At 43.9% G+C, this 18324-nt stretch overlaps 1 protein-coding gene across 2 annotated transcripts in view; it reads left to right on the top strand.

Moving 5' to 3' along the window:
• FNDC1 (fibronectin type III domain containing 1) overlaps nt 1-18324 on the top strand; it is a 92098-nt gene that overhangs the window by 27299 nt on the left and 46475 nt on the right. The window contains exons 2-6 of one of the 2 annotated variants that reach the window (XM_035108622.2): nt 7826-8035; nt 10962-11079; nt 12813-13000; nt 14048-14155; nt 17112-17300. In XM_035108622.2, the coding sequence (XP_034964513.2) occupies nt 7826-8035; nt 10962-11079; nt 12813-13000; nt 14048-14155; nt 17112-17300 (813 nt within the window). Of the gene's footprint in view, nt 1-7825; nt 8036-10961; nt 11080-12812; nt 13001-14047; nt 14156-17111; nt 17301-18020; nt 18040-18324 lie in introns of those variants that run through there. The other variant, XM_060272795.1, reaches the window with a different exon arrangement.

Raw genomic sequence — 18324 nt, forward strand, 5'->3', positions numbered from 1 at the left:
CTGGAAAAAGGGTGCCTAGGAATCATGCTACATGCCGTTAACTTGAATAGTTTCCCAGATAAGCCTTTTTGGTAACATTGCCATAGCTTGCCATATAGCCTTTGAGTTGCAAGCCAGTTTAGTGTGGTACAGAGCATTAAATAATGGCCGGAGAGACCCAGGTTCAGAGTGGGAGGCAGCCCCACTCTCAGTCTATAGCCTACCTCACAATTATGTGAAGATAAAGGGTGGGGGGACCACAATGTCCAGCAAGAGGCCTACAGGAAGCTCACAACCAGGACATGAAGCAATAGTCCTTTCTTGCTGTTTCCTAATGACTGGTGTTCAGATGTATGGTGTCCCTGATCCTCAAGGTAGCATATAGTCACCCAGTCTTGTTGTCTGTGACAAATCTTTTCCTCCATTGATTTGTTTGTAAGAGCGTAGGTCCTGGATAGATGGGGGGGGACCACCTATCACTTACCACAACTGGTGAGTACAGTCATACCTTGGTTTGCGACCGCAATTCATTCCGGGGAGCCGGTCGCTCCCCGAGTTCGTCGTAAACCGAGGGGCTTTTCTGCGCGTGTGCGAAGTGCCGATAGAGCGCTTCTGTGCATGTGTGCGCTGCGTAGATCATTTCTGTGCATCTGGAAGTAAACACTTCCAGGTCCGTGGCGGTCGCAAACCGATCGGTCGCAAACGGAGGCGGTCACAAACCAGGTATGACTGTACAGCAGGGAAGGCCAATGGAGAGACAGCAGCTCTCTCAATGGCCCATTTGGGCAAACTGGTTCTCTTGGTAGGGTGGCCAGATGCAAAAAAAGAAAAGAAAAGAAAAAGCAGACAGCATCACCAAAAAGAGGGCACATATTTGTGTAAAATTTATATATGCTGATGTATGTACCCATGCATATTTAGGACTAATTGCCCTAATTTAAATCAAAATAGAATACTCACTCTAGTGAAGATGTCTATGAGCGTGTGACCTGTGTACCTGCTTAGTACGCTGTCCAAGCACTAGCTGTTGATGGGCTTCTTCTGCTCTCCCTTATTATGGCTCTGTATTTTTCAGCGGAACGTGGACTGGACAGCCCTTCAAATAGAGGAGCGATATCTGTAAAGTAGAACACACTCTATCTCTGGGAGAAGGCGCTGCAGCAGGACTGAATCCCAAGTGCAGCCAGTAGTCTTCTGCAGATTTAAGAATGTCTGCTAAGACCTACACAGATGGTGTTTGGTTTTTGTTTTTGTTTTTTAAAAAGGAGAGCCTGCAGTGAAAATTTGAGCAGATAAGCAGTTCCTTGCCTAAAGCCGCATTTGTTTTAAATGCAATGCTTTCCATATGACTTTCTGGCTTTTGTAGCCTTTGTCCCATGAAAACTCTTTATACTAATTCCAGTTGGAAAGCTGTGACGTTTCTTGGTGGAGGCAAAACTGATCAACTGCAGACTCCCTTCCTGCCAAACCAAGCTAGCAAAAGTTCAGTGATATTATGTGGCCAGTAGGAATGTATTCAGTCTTCGTAAATAAGACTCATTTATTGCAGAATGAAGAGCCAGGAGAGATAGCAGTATGTGGATGTGCAAGGTCTGTAGATCTTGAACGTGATGCATTTAAAGACCTTAGAATAAAACCTGCCACATAATAGAATATTGAATAGCCCTGCGTTGCTGGCAAAATTGCATTATTGTTCATAGGACTCATGCCTGCTGTTGCATTCTTTGTGAGCTGCATTACAAGCCGCAGCGCCTGTAATCTAGACTTAACTGGCTGGTAAACCTTGGCCTATAACTACTCTATGGGTTGCTGGAGGAATACAAAATGAACATACTGTAGTAGTTAGCTGTACTCTTCAAAGACAATTTACAACTTTTAAAAGAAAATACAGGAAATAAGAAAGGCTGGCTGAAAGGTTTCTAATTGAAGAAAGGGCAGTGGTTGCTGAAAGGGTGATCTGTTGGCCAGGTACTTTATTGAATGTAATACGGTAGCTGCCTAGAATATCAGTTTGTAGTTTTAAAGGGGATATGGAAAGGTTAGAATGCTTTGGGTAAATATAGGTGAGGCCTGCAGCAAAATGTTGCAGTATGGAGTACAGTGGTACCTCGGTTTGCGACCTCAATCCGTTCCGCGGAGGCGGCTGCTCGCCGAAGCGGCCACTCCCCGAAGGCACGCTTCTGCGTGTGTGCGAAGCACCAGTAGAGCGCTTCTGCACACACATGCGCTGCGCAGATTGCTTCTGTGCATGCGCGAGCTGCGCAGATCGCTTCTATGCATCCGACGCCGTGGAACCCGTATGTAAACACTTCTGGGTCCGTGGCGGTCGCTCGCCGAAGCGGTCACAAACAGAGGTAGGTGTAAACCGAGGTTTGACTGTACTGCCTGATCAGCATTCCACTCGCTCCATTCTATCCCCCCTCCTCTCACAGTCAATGAGCATTCTATTGCTACGGAGCATGCTCGGTCTTCATCAGGCTTTGTGTTTGTCGCCCCCGCCTGCCCCCGCCCCCTCAGTATAGCATTCCATGGCTCCTGAGCATGCATAGCCTTCATTGGGCTGCTTAAGGGATATCTTTCCCCCTTAATTGGGGTGGGGGGAGTCTGCTTCAGTCTGTAATTCATTATGTTTTCCTTTTATTCCATTTCCTTTATGGATGTCTATTTGTGGCTTGAATGAGATTTCCATCTTCTACCCATTCACAGCCTGTGTTGGAGATACTTCTGCCACAATTTGGGTGTCTCCGTAGTTCAAAATGCTTGGGAATGTGTGTCAACATTTGTTCTCTTTTTTGTCTCCCCAACCCCCTTTTTCCTATCTGCACATCACATAACCTGTTTGCTTGTTGGAAGTAATGGCTGGTGGCTGTATATTTAACAAATGATGCAAATTTAGCTGGTGTATCCTGAGAGTTGTTGTTGGATATATATCGTATTTCCCCATGTAGAAGACTAGGGTTTTTTTATATCCAAAAATTAGGTTTAAAATTGGGGCTCGTCTTACACACGGGTAGTGCTGAGGGGTGTTTTCTTAATTTGGAGTCCCCCAAAATAAGGGGTGTCTTATACACGGAAAAATACTGCACTGTGTAACTTGTCCCTTCCTAGAACTACCATGCTTGCAGACATTTTGCAACCATGATTTCAGGGTGTCTGTTATAATATGCCACAATGGGCGTATTATTGTCCCTATTTTCCAGGGATAGTCTCAGATTTACAGAAACTGTCCTGGTTTCTGATTTGATCCTGGAATGTCCCACTTTCCCTTAGGATGACCCTATTTTCATTGGAGAAATGTTGGCCGGTATGGAGTTATCTAACCCCTGAGCCACCTGAAGGGCAGTTTTAAAATGTTTTTATTATGTTTTTATTTATGTTGGAAGCCACCCAGGGTGGCTGGGGCAACCCAGTCAGATGGGCTGGGTGGGGTACTAATAGTAGTAGTAGTAGTAGTAGTAGTAGTAGTAGGACGTCCCTATTTTCATCGGATAAATGTTGGAGGGTATGGTTCTTGTTTTGTTCACATCTAAACAAATCAGTTTCCGTTCCTTGCCATAAACTGTCAGGGATGTCTCTAAGTGTCATTGGCTCCTGGCATTTCCTTTCTGATATTCCAAACACGTGGAACATCTGGACACCATATCTGAGTATTCATGGCTGGCCAATTTAGTATGTCATTTCCCTCCCCCTGCTTTTTTTGCACAATACATTGCCAAAGTTTCCTGTCTGAATCTTCTTTAATATGCCCGGTGTCAGTGGTTTTTGGAATAACGATTCATTCTCCTTGGAGTACAAGTCCCCTTTCTGTTGTTAACTCTGCTTTGATGCTCCAGAAGTCCTTAATTTCCCATTGCTCTTGAGACTTGATTTTGGGCCAATCTCCTTTTATCATCCTAATAAACTTTTTCATAGTTTCATCTTTGTTTCTTATTTCTTCCATTTTCTCTTCAGTTGCTGGAATGCTTGTGAATATCATGTGTCAACGAGTGAGGCGGCAGTAAATCACACGGTCAAAGTTGGAGTTAACGCTTTATTAGCAAAAACACAATCTTCACAGACTGGGCTGAGTGTCAGGCTTAATGAGCGCAGCAGCTCATCCCTGGTAGGTCTGGCCACATTTATCAGTTGCCGAGACTGAAAGTCCTCACCTCCCCACACCACAGCCGTCAAAGTCCCTTCCTCTCCAGGGGTTTCCTAACAATCAGAGACTGCCCCTGCGTGTTCAGCCTGCCACTGCTCTGCCCATTTCAGCTCTCTTCTGGTTCTGGGAGACAATGGGGGAGGAGAGCTTGCCACAGCAGGATGGGGAGACACCCATGGCTCTTCACCAGCCTGACTGATCTCTGCTTCTTGGCCTCCCTTCTCCCACTTGCCTGTTTCAGCTTCTGCCTCTGATTCTGGACTTCTCTCTGCCACTGACTCTCCCAGCTCACTAAGCCCTGTTACCTCTTCTCAGTCTTCTCCCTCTTCTATCTCTGACCACTCGTCGTTGTAATACCACTACTCCCCAGGCTTTGAGCCTTTTTCTCTTGGTGGTTCCCCGGCTGATTCCTCCCACTATTCCTCTGTGTCCAACCTGTCCATGACATCAAGTTTACTTGCTGCTCCAGAGCATCTTCCTTTGTAGCAGAGGCAGTTAACCTATGGCCCTTTAGTGGTTGTTGGACTTCAGCCTCCATCAGTCCCAGCTAGCTGATGGGAGGTCTATCCCATCAACACCCAGAGGGCTATGAGTTTCCCACCCACTGCTGTAAAACATTCTTTCTAGGTAGAAATGTTTTAGTTGAAAAGTTTGCTTGATGTATTTCTGTCCTTGGTTTATAGCTAGTTTTTCAGACGATATTTCAGAAGCAGGGAAAACATTATTTACAATCTGGCTGCACAATCTGTCTTAAGTTGGCACCTCAACTTGAGGCTTCTTCATTACGTTTTTCAGTGGCTTGTGGTCTGTCTTCACCATAACTGTTGTTCCACCATAGATGCATTGATGGATATTTGCACAATCTACCACAATTACCAACATTTCTTCTCATCCCTAAGCCTCCACCACTTGTGTAAAGTAAAGTTCTGACTGCTAACCCTGGAGAAAATCTGACTAAACAGTTAAACATTCCAAATATAGTTTCCATCTCTGATATGGATATTGAGGTTTCCAGTTGTTATATTGCTGCAGTTTTACCTTAGATCTGGTTTTATTTCTTTTGGAGTCAGTATAAGGCCAAAAAAGTAGTGTTGCTGATCTTTATCTGCATTTTATTCTGATTTAGTTTCTGGGGTTTTCTTTCTGCATCTTTGCAGCTGTGTTGTCTGGCTATGTTCCTTCCACATAGAGCCATGCATTAGTGTATCAGCAGTAATGATTTTGGCACCTTGTAATTCAGGGATGGAGAACCTGTGGCCCTCCAGGTGAAGCTGGGCTCCAACTCCCACCAGCCCAAACCAGCTTAACCAATCATCAGGCATGATGGGAGTTGGAGTCCAACAACACCTGGAGTGCAATAAGATCCCCATCTGTACTTCCTTTGAAAGATTCCTGGGTGGAGGAAATTCCTAGAGGCACCCTGCTGAAGTTCCATCAGCCTTCAGTTCATTGACTTGTGTCAGTTGGCTGCTTCTTAATCTAGCATCAGCTACCAGTATCTTGTTTGTGCATTCAATATATTTAAGTACTTGGCTTGTGACAGCTTGTATGTAAGAAGCTTGTAGTGTGCTGTCAGATTTAAATCTCTTGGATTGAAGACGTTAACTCTGCAGCCACCAAAGAGTTTACCCAATCTGTCACTTTGTCTGCATTCGCCAGTCCTCCAGTTTGCACCATGTTCCATTTCAGTTTTTCTCTTTGAGAACAAGATGAATGTTTCTAAGTGCATGAATAACATGGTTATGCATCTGGCTTCAACTCTGTTTGACACTGGTTTGGTACACTGCCTAGATCGGCAAATTCATCTGCAAGCATTCTTTCCGTTTTTGCTTTCTTGGGGCCAAACTATACCTTGTGCTTTATGCATAGCATGAAGCTCCATCTCCATTTTTCTTGACTCAGTTACAGGTATATAGGGATTCCAGTTGTTACTGGAGCCACAGTGCTCAAGGAGAGAAGGTTTATCACTTCCCTCCCTAGCCATAAGCACCAATCGCAATCGCCCCCCTCGCAGTGCTACAAAGTTTTGTACAAAAGTTCTCATTGGAACCAAAGGGTACTGCCTTTTTTTTTTTTTACTAATGCTTTCAAGGCAGACAGATGCCAACAACAATAGCCATGATGGTGGGTGAGTTTTTTTGAGGGGGGGGGAGATGTTATGACTAGAGAAGGGATAAGGCTTCCCCTCCTCATGCAGGCCGAAGGCTCTTCATATTTGGTCTAAAGGAATGTGGTTGTTTATCTTGTTCCATATCTTATGAACTGAAAACCAAGGGCAGAGCTACACATTGTATATAGCTCTGACAACAAAAATCTGTTAGTAAAGACTAACAGATTGATTACAGAGTAAGATTTTGCAAACTAGAATCCACATCTTCAGCTGGCATGCGATATACATGGATAGAGGAAAAATGGGGCCAAATGACTATGAAATGTAAAAATAATAATTGTCTGGGACCATTCTATGTGCAGCTTAAAAATAAGCACTGCGACCATTTGCAAGAGCAATAATTGGTGTTTCTCAGCTGTTGTTGTGAATAGTCAATTTACTTCCCTTAAGCTTTATATAGAATTATCACAGTCCTTTTCCATTTTGTAGCCATTCCTCCCTGATTTTTCCCTCTATACTCCCTTCCTCTAGAGTAACAGAGCATGGGTACTGTCAGAGGTTGTTACGGCTACTCTTGAGTATCGACTTTACACATACTTGTCTTTAAAAGAGTCTTTATTGGTGCACGTTATTTACAGTGTGGTGAGCTGTTGGTTTCATGTCCTCTCATTCAGTTTCAGAATCTGGCACTGCCCCTTTCCGCAACTTTGACCAACATAACAGCCTCGGGACAGTGAATCTCCTCCCCTTTCTCCTCCTCCTTAATTCCGGTGCCGGGGGAAAGGGTCTTTTCCCTGCCCCCACTTTCCGTCTCTCTCTCTTCCCACCTGTGGAGCAGGGGCTCCTCCCATGCTGCTGGAGACCTGGCACTCTCTCTCCGCTTCCTGACTAGCCCCTTCAGACCTCACGCTTTCATGGCTGCTTGGGGACGAACTGCTCCTGATGAGAGGGGGAGGTTCTCTGTAATCTCTCCCCCTTACAGATACCCTCCAGAAAATGTAGTTCTGTGATATATATAAGCAAATATATACAGAGTATATATATTTAAAAATCATGTATAACACCCATGGTTGACTTCCAGTTGGGAAGGGAAGGGAAGAGGTAGAAAAATGAGTGTTCAGCCCTTTCTTCCCCAACCACTCAAAACCTTACAGTTCTTGATAGACAGCCAGGCCTTATCAAAGCTAAGCAACCAAACTCCTTTCAATAATGGGTGGGTGTATGGTAGCTGCCATTGCTGTATCCTCAGATTCTCAGGGAGCCGAGGAATGAGCTGCTGGCACCTCCTAATCCCTTCAGTGGTTGTCATCCTGGTGAACCCTAAGCCTGCAGCCTCCTTGGGAGTGGTGTAGAATTGGGAATCCCCACCGGACACTTAAAGTGATGAATTGATTATTTATCCCCCTTGCACCACTACTTCATTTCTCTAGCCTTATTTCAGATTCACCATTTATCAAACTTGTCTGCTCAATGAATAAATTGCGAAGGTTTTTTGTTTTAAAAAGGTACCTCCTATGTTAAGTAGTTAACACATGAAGGGCGCTTAAGAGTAACTCTTGATTTGTGTGTTTGTGTGTTTGTACGTTTTTTTGAAGAGAAGGAAGTGCCAAGCAGATCTTTAAGAGTGCGCGGCCGACCATCGTCAGCTGACCGGACGTTTGTTCGGTGGAGGCCACCCCATACTTCAGGTTCAAGGAGCCTACGTAGATATCCAGGTTACCTCTTGGGATATGGAGAGAGCAGCAGAAAGATGAGTTATAAGCCACTGCCAAAAGAAGAAAGAAGTCATGAGGTGAAAAGATTAGGTAAGTCAAGACCAAAGTTTATTTCACACAAAATAATGTTTGGGATGCTGAAGCATTGGGTTGGGTTCAACTAACCGGGCACCCTAGCCGAAGCCAATGCAAGGGCACCCAATAGTGCAATAGGGCTCCCCCCCCCCTGTGCCACTCTAGAGGGTAAGGAGAATGCCCAGAACATTGGGGTGTGGATGTGTTCTGCTGGGCAAGTGGAAACGTTTGTGCTGATTCCTTTGCCCTAGTAATTTGGTTCAGTGGGTTAATTCACTCATTAGAACAGATTCCTGAAAGTGTCTAATACACATATATCTAGAATTTGACTGCATGTGTTATGATCTGCTATGTAAGCAGTTATAGGCGTTTAATTAAGCAAATGGAAATTCTTGACCAGGACGAAAAAGGCAATGGCTTGTATCCAACTAAGTTCTCCTCAAAGCTGACCCATTGAAACTAATGAGCCTGAATTTATCATGCACATTACTTTCACTGGGTCCACTCTGAGTGTGCCTACTATTATGTTGAATTACTCAAGCTAAATTGCAGTAACTTCACAGAAGAGGTAGCTTATAATTTTCGTAATGTTTCAGCTAAATTGAGCGTTAGCAAGCCAAGTGTTACTCCACTTCCAACAGTTTAGTGGAAATAAAACTTGGCAACAGTATTAGAACTGGTAGGTTTCATAGGTTTAATTGACCCAAGCTTCAGTTAATTAGTCAGAGGGGTCCAATTTCAAATATTAGGGGTCAATTTTAAGCAAAAGAACTTCAAATTAAGGGCAGACTTATACTTTGTTTAAGCCTCATTTGGTTCTGATGTTACATACTCCACATCTTTAGAAGTTTTGTGTGCCACATTTTAAGAAAAACATCAGCAAACTGCTCACTGAATCGCTAGAAAAAGAGAAGACATAATCATAGAATTGTAGAGCTGGAAGGGACTGTGAGGATAATCTAGTCCAACCCCTTGCAATGCAGGAATTTTTTTACCAATGTGGGGTTCAAGCCCAATGTGGGGTTCAAACCCATGACTCTGAGATTAAGTTCAGTGGTACCTCGACTTACGAAAACCGCGGCGGTTTTAGATAGGGTTTTTTCGACTTACAAATTTTTAGATGGGGTTGCTTTGACTTACGAATTTTTCTGTTTCCAATGCATTCCTATGGGAAATCGCGTTTCCAATGGCACTTTTCGACTTACGAATTTTTCGACCTACGAAGGTGCCTTTGGAACGGATTAAATTCGTAAGTCGAAGCACCACTGTATCTCATGTTCTTCCAACTGAGCTATCCCAACCAACAGAAGTTATCAAAATTTGTTTGATGGGTTTGCCTAGCCCCTTGGTTAGTGTTTCCATATAAGGTAAAATGTAGAGGAATTTCAGAGTAGAACAGCTGAGGAATTTCCTACAGGAAAGCGTACAGGTGTGGGAACCCCAAAGGTGATTCCTCTTTGAGAGAATTGCATGTGAGGTGTGGCATTATGATTCACTACACGCTGCATGACTGCTACTTCATACTCAAACTGCGACTCAGAAGAGAAGCTGGTTTAATTTCTGTGTAAACAGTGCAGGAAATCCCGCTGTAACTTGTTAGCTCAAGAAGAAACGATGGCAAATGAAGTCACCCTGAGCTGAGGTGGGAAGAGCAACTGGTAGGAAATTAAGGTTAGAGGCTTTTGTCCAAGTTCTAAGCTCAAGATGGCCGTGCTGCCAGTCCGCCAATGCATGTAGGAATATGTGGAGCAAGGTGAAGGAGGTTGCCTTGAAGGAAGGAAATGACAATCAGCTTAATCTTAAAAAGCAAAACTCATATTGGCTGCAGTATAGCCAATGCAGATGTAATGGAATAATCTTATCTTCATGTCTTAAACTATCTGATCTAATTTGTCCCTGGGGGAAAGAGATGAAATCCTAGTTACTTAGTGATGAATTGGGAGCAGGTGGTGCAAGATAGAAAGCAGAGACTTTGGTTTTAGCTGGTTGACTTGTATCGTGTTGGTGTGTGTTGAGTAGTTCATACTGGCTTCAGCCCATGGCCCTGGTCACAGGGAATTGTGCCACATCCGTGGGTGGCTATGGAAACTAAAGAAGGCTGGCGTGGAACTATTATTCAATATTTTTTAAAGAAGAAACCTGCTAGGATTCACACTTAATTGGATACTGTTCCCGCTAGCAGTCTTGCAGCCTGTTCCCATATGTGTGCAGGCTAGTTGGGTTCACTCAGGAGTCCAATAACATCTGGAGGGCCACAGGCTTCTCCATCCCTGCTTTACTGCATTTTAAGATTGATACTGACATTGCGTGGCATAGACATTGCTCTGGAGCCGACTGAAGACTCCCATGTAAATTCCACCCTCTATTGTGTGTGCAGGGCGGTCCTAACCCTACCCGGTCAACTCCCCTGGCAACACCTCTCCAGCTGGGATTGGTTAACTGTCTGAGGTTAGGAGGGAACCTCCAGGTATTCAGCTTGGGGAGGCGAAGGCAGTCTGACTTGCCGGGGATCGTGTAGGTCAGGGGGCTGCACGCAACCGCGCTTAAAAAGCGCCCCCCATTTGAAGTGGGGAGTGGTCATTTCTAATTTAGGGTTTGAAAACAAAACCAAATTAATCACAGTATTCTATATTTTTGAGACTATGTCTGCTATAAATTACCGGTATTTAACTCCAGCCATTTGAGCTATTGATTATGGTTTATTAACATGAGTAGCCAGCCTGTAAGTGGCCATAATAGTAAAGAAAGAAGGCCCTGATTGAGGCCTCCCATCTGAGGCTGAGTGGGCTAAGGGGCTAATCAGGATAATTATGTAAGCAGGGCCATTAAGCATGGCCCAATATAGAAGCATCATGCAGTTCTGGTGCAATAAGAGGCCGATGCTAATAATGACGATGTCCAGAATTCTCATTACTGACTTACTGTTGTGGTTGTATTTCAGAAGAGGATGAGCTGGAGGAGACGAAAGACATCGCTGTTCGTGTAATGTCTTCTCAGTCTGTGCTTGTTACCTGGACAGATCCCATCTATGAGAAACAGAAGAAGCCTGTCTCCTCTAGGTACTAGACATTCTTTTGTTTGCATCTAGATATGCCAGAGGTGTTCCAAGTCCAACTTGTATGAAGCTACTGAAATATGGCATGGTCAGGGGATAACTTCAGGATAAAATAAAGCGAGTGGTTTCATACCTTCCTTTGCACACGAGTAATAAGGCTGACCTGTACTAGTGCCAATCCACAGCATGTGTGGCACATCTTGGTGGGTATCTGACCTCAACAATCTGCAGTGTACTGCCTAGCAGACTGGTGTCCATTTTCATTGCAGATAAGGTGTGAAAAGTATTGTTGTCGCGCCTTCATTTTCCAGAAGTGGTGTTATAGAATCCTAGAATCATAGAGTTGGAAGAGACCACGAGGGCCATCCAGTCCAACCCCCTGCCAAGCAGGAAACACCATCAAAGCATTCCTGACATATGCCTGTCAAGCCTCTGCTTAAAGACCTCCAAAGAAGGAGACTCCACCACACTCCTTGGTAGCAAATTCCACTGTCGAACAGCTCTTACTGTCAGGAAGTTCTTCCTAATGTTTCAGTGGAATCTTCTTTCTTGAAGTTTGAATCCATTGCTCCGTGTCCGCTTCTCTGGAGCAGCAGAAAACAACCTTTCTCCCTTCTCCATATGACATCCTTTCATATATTTGAACATGGCTATCATATCACCCCTTAACCTTCTCTTCTCCAGGCTAGAGAACTGTTGTTTTTCTTCTATTAGGATTGTTAGAAGAAGAATAGAAGAAATAGAAGAAAAACTGTTGTTTTTCTTCTATTAGGATTGTTTTTAATTCAGCATATGAAATAGATGAGGACAGGGAGGAGAGAGAGAGAGAGATAAAAGGCCTTATTTGCCACACCGAGGGCCCTTTTCTTCAGTGCCCATTTACTCAGGAGTGGCTTGCTTGGTAGGGCAGAGTCACAGCTCTAGGGACAAGACAGTGCCAGGACTGGGCCAGCACACCTGTAGAGTCAGTCTATCACTCCCACTGGTGTACCTGCAACAGCTCTGATCTTGCTACCACCGCACCCCTCCCAGTAAGCGGCAGTGATGCTGCTGCTGGGAGGCTATTGCTCTGGCTTTGCCCCACTGGGTGAACCACTCTTGCATTTCCATTTGGAAGCGTTTTTTTCCCCAAACACCTCATACTGGAGCATTGAACAAAGACAGTGAAACTTAATTGGAGCTGCTTGTGCAAGCTCTTACAGAAGCACGAGAACCATCAGGGTTGCCATATTTTAAAAAGTGAATATCTGGACACACAAGCTGTTGAGCTTTCTTGGGCAAAGTTTTGAGCTTGGGGGGGGGGCAAAGTTGATGATCTTTATTGGCAAAATCACAAAAAATGACACTTTTGAGGTATTTTTCAGGAAGATCAACGAAAACAACACTGCTGGCATGGGTGTTTCCATACGTCCGGATTTTCCCAGACATTTTGCCGTTTTCCGCCCAGACACTGCTTCTGACTGCAGTATTCTGGGTATGTCTGGGAAATTCCAGACACTATGATTTAGTGTAGAAGATCATGTGACACACGGTTAATTTTAATGACACTCCTGTGTTTGAGGAAATGTGATCATGGCCTTATTATCGTGACTCAGAATTGCTATGTCCTCCTAAACATTTATCTTGTATTTCTGGTGAAGATAGTCCGATGGACTTGTGATGAGCTGAACAGTTATAATTGTGCTTTATATCTTGTGAATGTGGTTAACAACACATTCTTCCATGTTTTATTCCAAGGCAGTACACTGTCCGTTATCGAGAGAAAGGGGAATCAGCGAGGTGGGATTACAAGCAAATACCCAACAGGAGGGTGTTGGTAGATAAACTGATTCCAGACACCATGTATGAATTTGCAGTTCGAATCTCGCAGGGAGAAAGGGAAGGCAAGTGGAGTGCTTCAGTTTATCAGAGAACCCCAGAAGCTGGTATGTATTATATTTAAGAATGTGATTTATATGAGTTAATTGCTTGGGTTGGATCTGCAACTACTTGGGGCTGCTTTACACAGAATTCTACATCGTTCAACATCTCATTTCTTAGTGACTCAGCAATTGATTCAACATCTCATTTCAACATCTCATTTCTTAGTGACTCAGCAATTGATTACCCAACTGAAAAGAATTGTGTTTGAGGGCCATATATGATTTCATGGGAGGAGTTCAATGTGTTCCATCAGCACAAGTCTTTCAGCGTAACTGATGGAACAATCCCCACTCTTCTCTCATTGTGCACTGTTCTGGGAGTCCCCCCCCCCCCCCGAGCCAATTTGGGGATGGGCATGAGGGAGCGCAGGGGGAGGGAAAGGGGAAATCCCTATTGTACAACTGGAAATCATTGCGCAGGGCTTCCACTGATGGGACTCGTCAAGTGAATCCTGCCACAATCATTTTGCTCCCCTCTCTTCTACTGTAATATCCAATAGCACATATCTCATACTGTGATGTCACACCATTCTTTGTTTCTGTCCCCAATTCACTCTACATCATTGCCCCTTGGAAGTGGTCAGAAAATATGGAAACTTCATAGCATGGGCAAGTTTTAACAGGCATCACAGAGGATGAGGAGTAGCTAAATGCACTTCTACTATTTTGGGTGAAAGCATGTACATTTTACTTTGATGTCTCATTTGGGCCCTAAACTCACACAAACTTTTGTGTATGATGCTTGACCTGTGCTGTCAGTGCCATACACACAAGTAAGAAAAAGAGGGTGGTTTTGTTCAGGTTCATGGAGTCCAACAACACCTGGAGGGAACCAGGTTGAGGAAGGCTGCTTTAGTCCATTTCCAAAGTGTTTTGCAGAATAACAACAACAATAACAGCAACATAGCTGATAAAAATGTGGATGCTTTCAAATTGCTTCAGGTGGCACCTACCTCTTTTCAAATGCCTGGATTCCACCGCCCAACTCCATTGCTTATTTTCACTATTCCTTTCCCCCTTTTTCTATTTGGTCTGTTGTATATGTCACAGCTCCCACTGGTGCGCCAGAAAACCTGAATGTTTGGCCAATCAAAGGCCAAACAGCAACTGTTGCTGCTACCTGGGATGCTCTTCCAGAGAGTGAAGGAAAAGTGAAAGGTAGGTGGCGACCACATAGAAATTACTGTATGTATAGCAGAACAACTGTAAATCACCTTGAAATTAATATGAAAGGCAATGAATACATTAACAAATTGACAAACTAGCATGAGAGGTTCTAAGCTCCACCTCAGGTAGAGCCGCTTCGCAAAGATGAAGGAAACCACATATTCAGTCCTGAAAATCCAGTGGCTATAATGTACTCAGCTTCTGTTTGTGGCTTGAAAATCCTGCTGCTGTGCTCTAGGTCCATGGCTGGGGGATCTGTTGCTCTCCATATCTTCTTGAAGTCTGACTCCCATCAACCACAGCCAGAATTGCCAAGGATCAATGTTGATTGGGTTATAGTACAACAACATCCAGAGGGCTGCTTGTTTTCTCGCCCTGTTCTAGGTAATAGGCTCTTATTGCCTGGTGGTCTGCTGCCAGGCTGAAATGTCTTAGATCGTTCACAGTGCTGCAAACAAGCAGAGGACTTTCAGCTGTGGAACATTTTGACCTTGACTCTAAAATGGCCTGGTAGATTTTCCTCCTCCCCCATGGATTTTAGTTTTGTGAGGGACCAATAAGAGAGAATTCCCGGAACTTTCGTTGAGCCACAATCCCTCGGATTTTCTGACTGCTTGATTCTCTTTGCTACCTTTGTTCAAGACATTTCTAGCCATCAACATGATCTATGGGCAAGTTCCAAATTCTACACCATAACCCCACATAGAGGGGAAGGTTGTGCAGACAAACCAGCATGGAACCAAGGTGTGGGTCAAGAATGCTGGACTGGAAGGGACTGGACTATACAGGGTGGTGAAAGCAGCCACAAGAGAGGTCTATTTTTAATTTGCACAGATACTCTGACTCCTTCTGTTAACACTAGGTGAATTTTGTTCATCTGTTCACATATTGCCTATTTTGGAAGAACACGTGCTCTGTGTAGCTATTGCTGGCAAGCTGTGATATTATATGTCCTGTAAACGGCTGGTAGAGTCTGTATTTTTCATAGATGGCATTATCCACTTGTCTTTATTAAGAATTTTCTGTTGTTTTGAGTTATCACCATAGGCACCACTTTTTATATATACAGAAGCAAATTCTGAATACAGCAGCTCATGCAAAGCAATTGCTCCACTTTTGGTACTGCAGAAAAGGGACTGGTGCTGTGGGATCAATAATTTGGAGTTAAATTCTGCAGAGGAGGCATTTTTACACAGCAAATCAGTTGTGGAGTAGAGGGGTGCATGTGATCTTTCTTTGGGGTAAATGTAGAGTTGGGGGAGGGCTTTAATGTCTCTTACAAACTGATTGATTCAATTTGCACCTAAAGGGAAATCTGTCAAATTTTCACTTTCCAAAATATGGGAACCAAAATACAGTAATCTTTTGGAATTCACACTTCTCTTAATTTTGCAGTTCTGTTCTCCAACAAACTAGCATTTACAAAAATGCATATATTGGGGAGGGTGTATAAAAATTAATACATAGGTGAAAATAACATACAAAACCAAATCCTATTAGAAAAATGGTTTGCTTGCAAAAATGTGTACGTTACTCAAAACTGTATACAGAAATGCGTTTATTATAAGAAATTCACATCAAAATGCTGATGAAATTTCATGGCGATTAAAAACAGACACAAATTGTGGCAGAAACCTGGAGAATTTAAGATTGGAAAAATGAGAAACAGAGAGGATCAAAACTGACATATCCTTCCATTCTTGTTAGTGTGAAGCCAAACTCCAAAGTGAAGCAGTGTGAGCACAAGCTCCAGATGAGTCAAGTGGCAACAGAAAGGAGTGGAACAGGGAGGAAAAATACTGTCCTAAACCTGTCCTATTCCCTTCCAGTTAGCTTTGTCTCTTCTCATTGATTCCTGATCTGAAGCCCTGCTGCTTCCCATGCTGTTGAGGAAGTGCCAATGCCTTGTGTCAGCTGTGCCCCAGTTTCTGAGAGGGATGATGCTGGCATGTGGAGGAGCCAGCAGCTATGGTGTGGGCTGCTCTCAAGTTGCCTGTAGTTTGTTGCCTTACCTTGGCAGTGCAGAAAGGAGCACATCTTCATTGCTATTGGCACTGGGTTGTATCTAGTGAAGTCATCTCGTCTGCACATTGACTTCTGCTTGCAAAACAGAACTTCTCTTCCCTGTCCTCTGCCTCCCTACCTCCTGCAAATCTGCTCCAGGGGGTTGGTGAAACCCCTACAACAGCACACAAGGAGAGAAGAGGAAAGAGAAGTTCTGTTTTGCAAGCAGAAGGACTTGTGTGAATGGGACGACGTCATTGGATACAACTCATAATTTTAAAAGGTAATACCGGTAGTAATAACTAAATGCAACTCTAAAAATGACATGGAGCCATTCTTGGTTATATTTACATTTAGGGCTGGTTGAGGTATAAGATATCAAATGATTGACACTTCAAGCAATAGCTGGAAGAGTTAAGAGTGCACATCTGGCTTAAACCTTCCCATGCTTGATGGCATATGATGCTGAACCAGGGAAAGGTGGGCATGGTTCACTGAAAATGGCATGGCAGGCCAACCTCAGAGGCCTGGCAAGCCTATCTAAGCCCATGGGCCACAGGTCCATCAGCATTAATATATAGCCATGGACTATGTGCCTTTTATCAACTCTTATTTTTTATAAACCGCTGATTCACTGTATTATTTGCAAAATCTTACGATGTCCAAGGTAGGGGTGGTAATATAAACGATAAATAGTGAGTGAGAGAGTTGGGTATTTAGTTAAATATATTTGGACATTTGAAACTAAAAAGGTTGATGGAATGTTTGCTCAACTTACTATGTATATGATGTCTTTGATGCCCCAGCTGTTGACTTGACGTGCATTGCCAGTGTATTAATTTTAGTAATGCACGTTCTAATTCATCCTACCCATACAGTCTGTCCGCTGGAAACAGGATTGTTTTCAGTTTCCTCCTTCCAACCGTCTGCCAAATCATTTCAGAATACATTCTCTCATACGCCCCCGCTCTCAAGCCCTTCGGAGCAAAGTCCATTTCCTACCCGGGAGATACAACATCCGCCCTAGTGGAAGATCTGCAGCCTGGGGAGCGCTATATTTTCAAAATTCGCGCAGCAAACAGGAGGGGCCAAGGGCCTCAGTCTAAAGCCTTCAGTGTTGTGATGCCAGCAAGTAAGTATGATGTTGTCACAGTTCAACCAGCCAATTTCCTCTTTGCTATTTTGCCCTATGTTCCATTAAAAACCATTGGATCGCTCTGGAGTGGTGCCTTTTCTTTTCAAGGGTTCTTTAGTGTACGGCTGAGCATTTTGTTTGCGGTGTATGCAGGGGGAAACAGTTTCTCCCCTGCTCCACCTTGTTTGGAGGGACACTAAGATATTTAATTCTTAGGCATGAGCATCTGCTGGGTTTGGAGTTACAGTAAAGGGAGCAGCATCTGTCCCAGATCCTGCATCTGTAGAGACCATAGCTGTAGATGTTTGGGCGTCTTTCCCCCACCTTCCAAAATGTACATAAAGTAACTTGCTAATTTCTCATTAATAATGGAGAGATGGGCTATGTAAACATTCTACAAGTTGGCTGAAGTATATTAGATTTCAGTGTAGAAACGAACATTCTCACCAGAATTCTACAGTTGCATTTAGAGTGTGTTGGTGGCTGGTTAGGATGCTGCATAGTCGCCTCTCCATTGGCCTCCATTGGCAGAGAGGAGTGCTGCCAAATTGGAAGGTGGGGTGGCTCCACCCATGGAGGTCCGAGCTTTGGCCAGCTACTACTACTGTTTCATCTACTGTATCTAAAGCCCTGCAGATTCTGTGAGGGGACTAGCCTGGTACTGGCATAACAATTTTAAAGTATTCCATCCACACACACACACAGTCTAAAGCCTTCAGTGTTGTGATGCCAGCAAGTAAGTATGATGTTGTCACAGTTCAACCAGCCAATTTCCTCTTTGCTATTTTGCCCTATGTTCCATTAAAAACCATTGGATCGCTCTGGAGTGGTGCCTTTTCTTTTCAAGGGTTCTTTAGTGTACGGCTGAGCATTTTGTTTGCGGTGTATGCAGGGGGAAACAGTTTCTCCCCTGCTCCACCTTGTTTGGAGGGACACTAAGATATTTAATTCTTAGGCATGAGCATCTGCTGGGTTTGGAGTTACAGTAAAGGGAGCAGCATCTGTCCCAGATCCTGCATCT

The sequence above is a fragment of the Zootoca vivipara genome, chromosome 3, assembly GCF_963506605.1.
Source record: "Zootoca vivipara chromosome 3, rZooViv1.1, whole genome shotgun sequence".
NCBI lineage: Eukaryota > Metazoa > Chordata > Lepidosauria > Squamata > Lacertidae > Zootoca > Zootoca vivipara.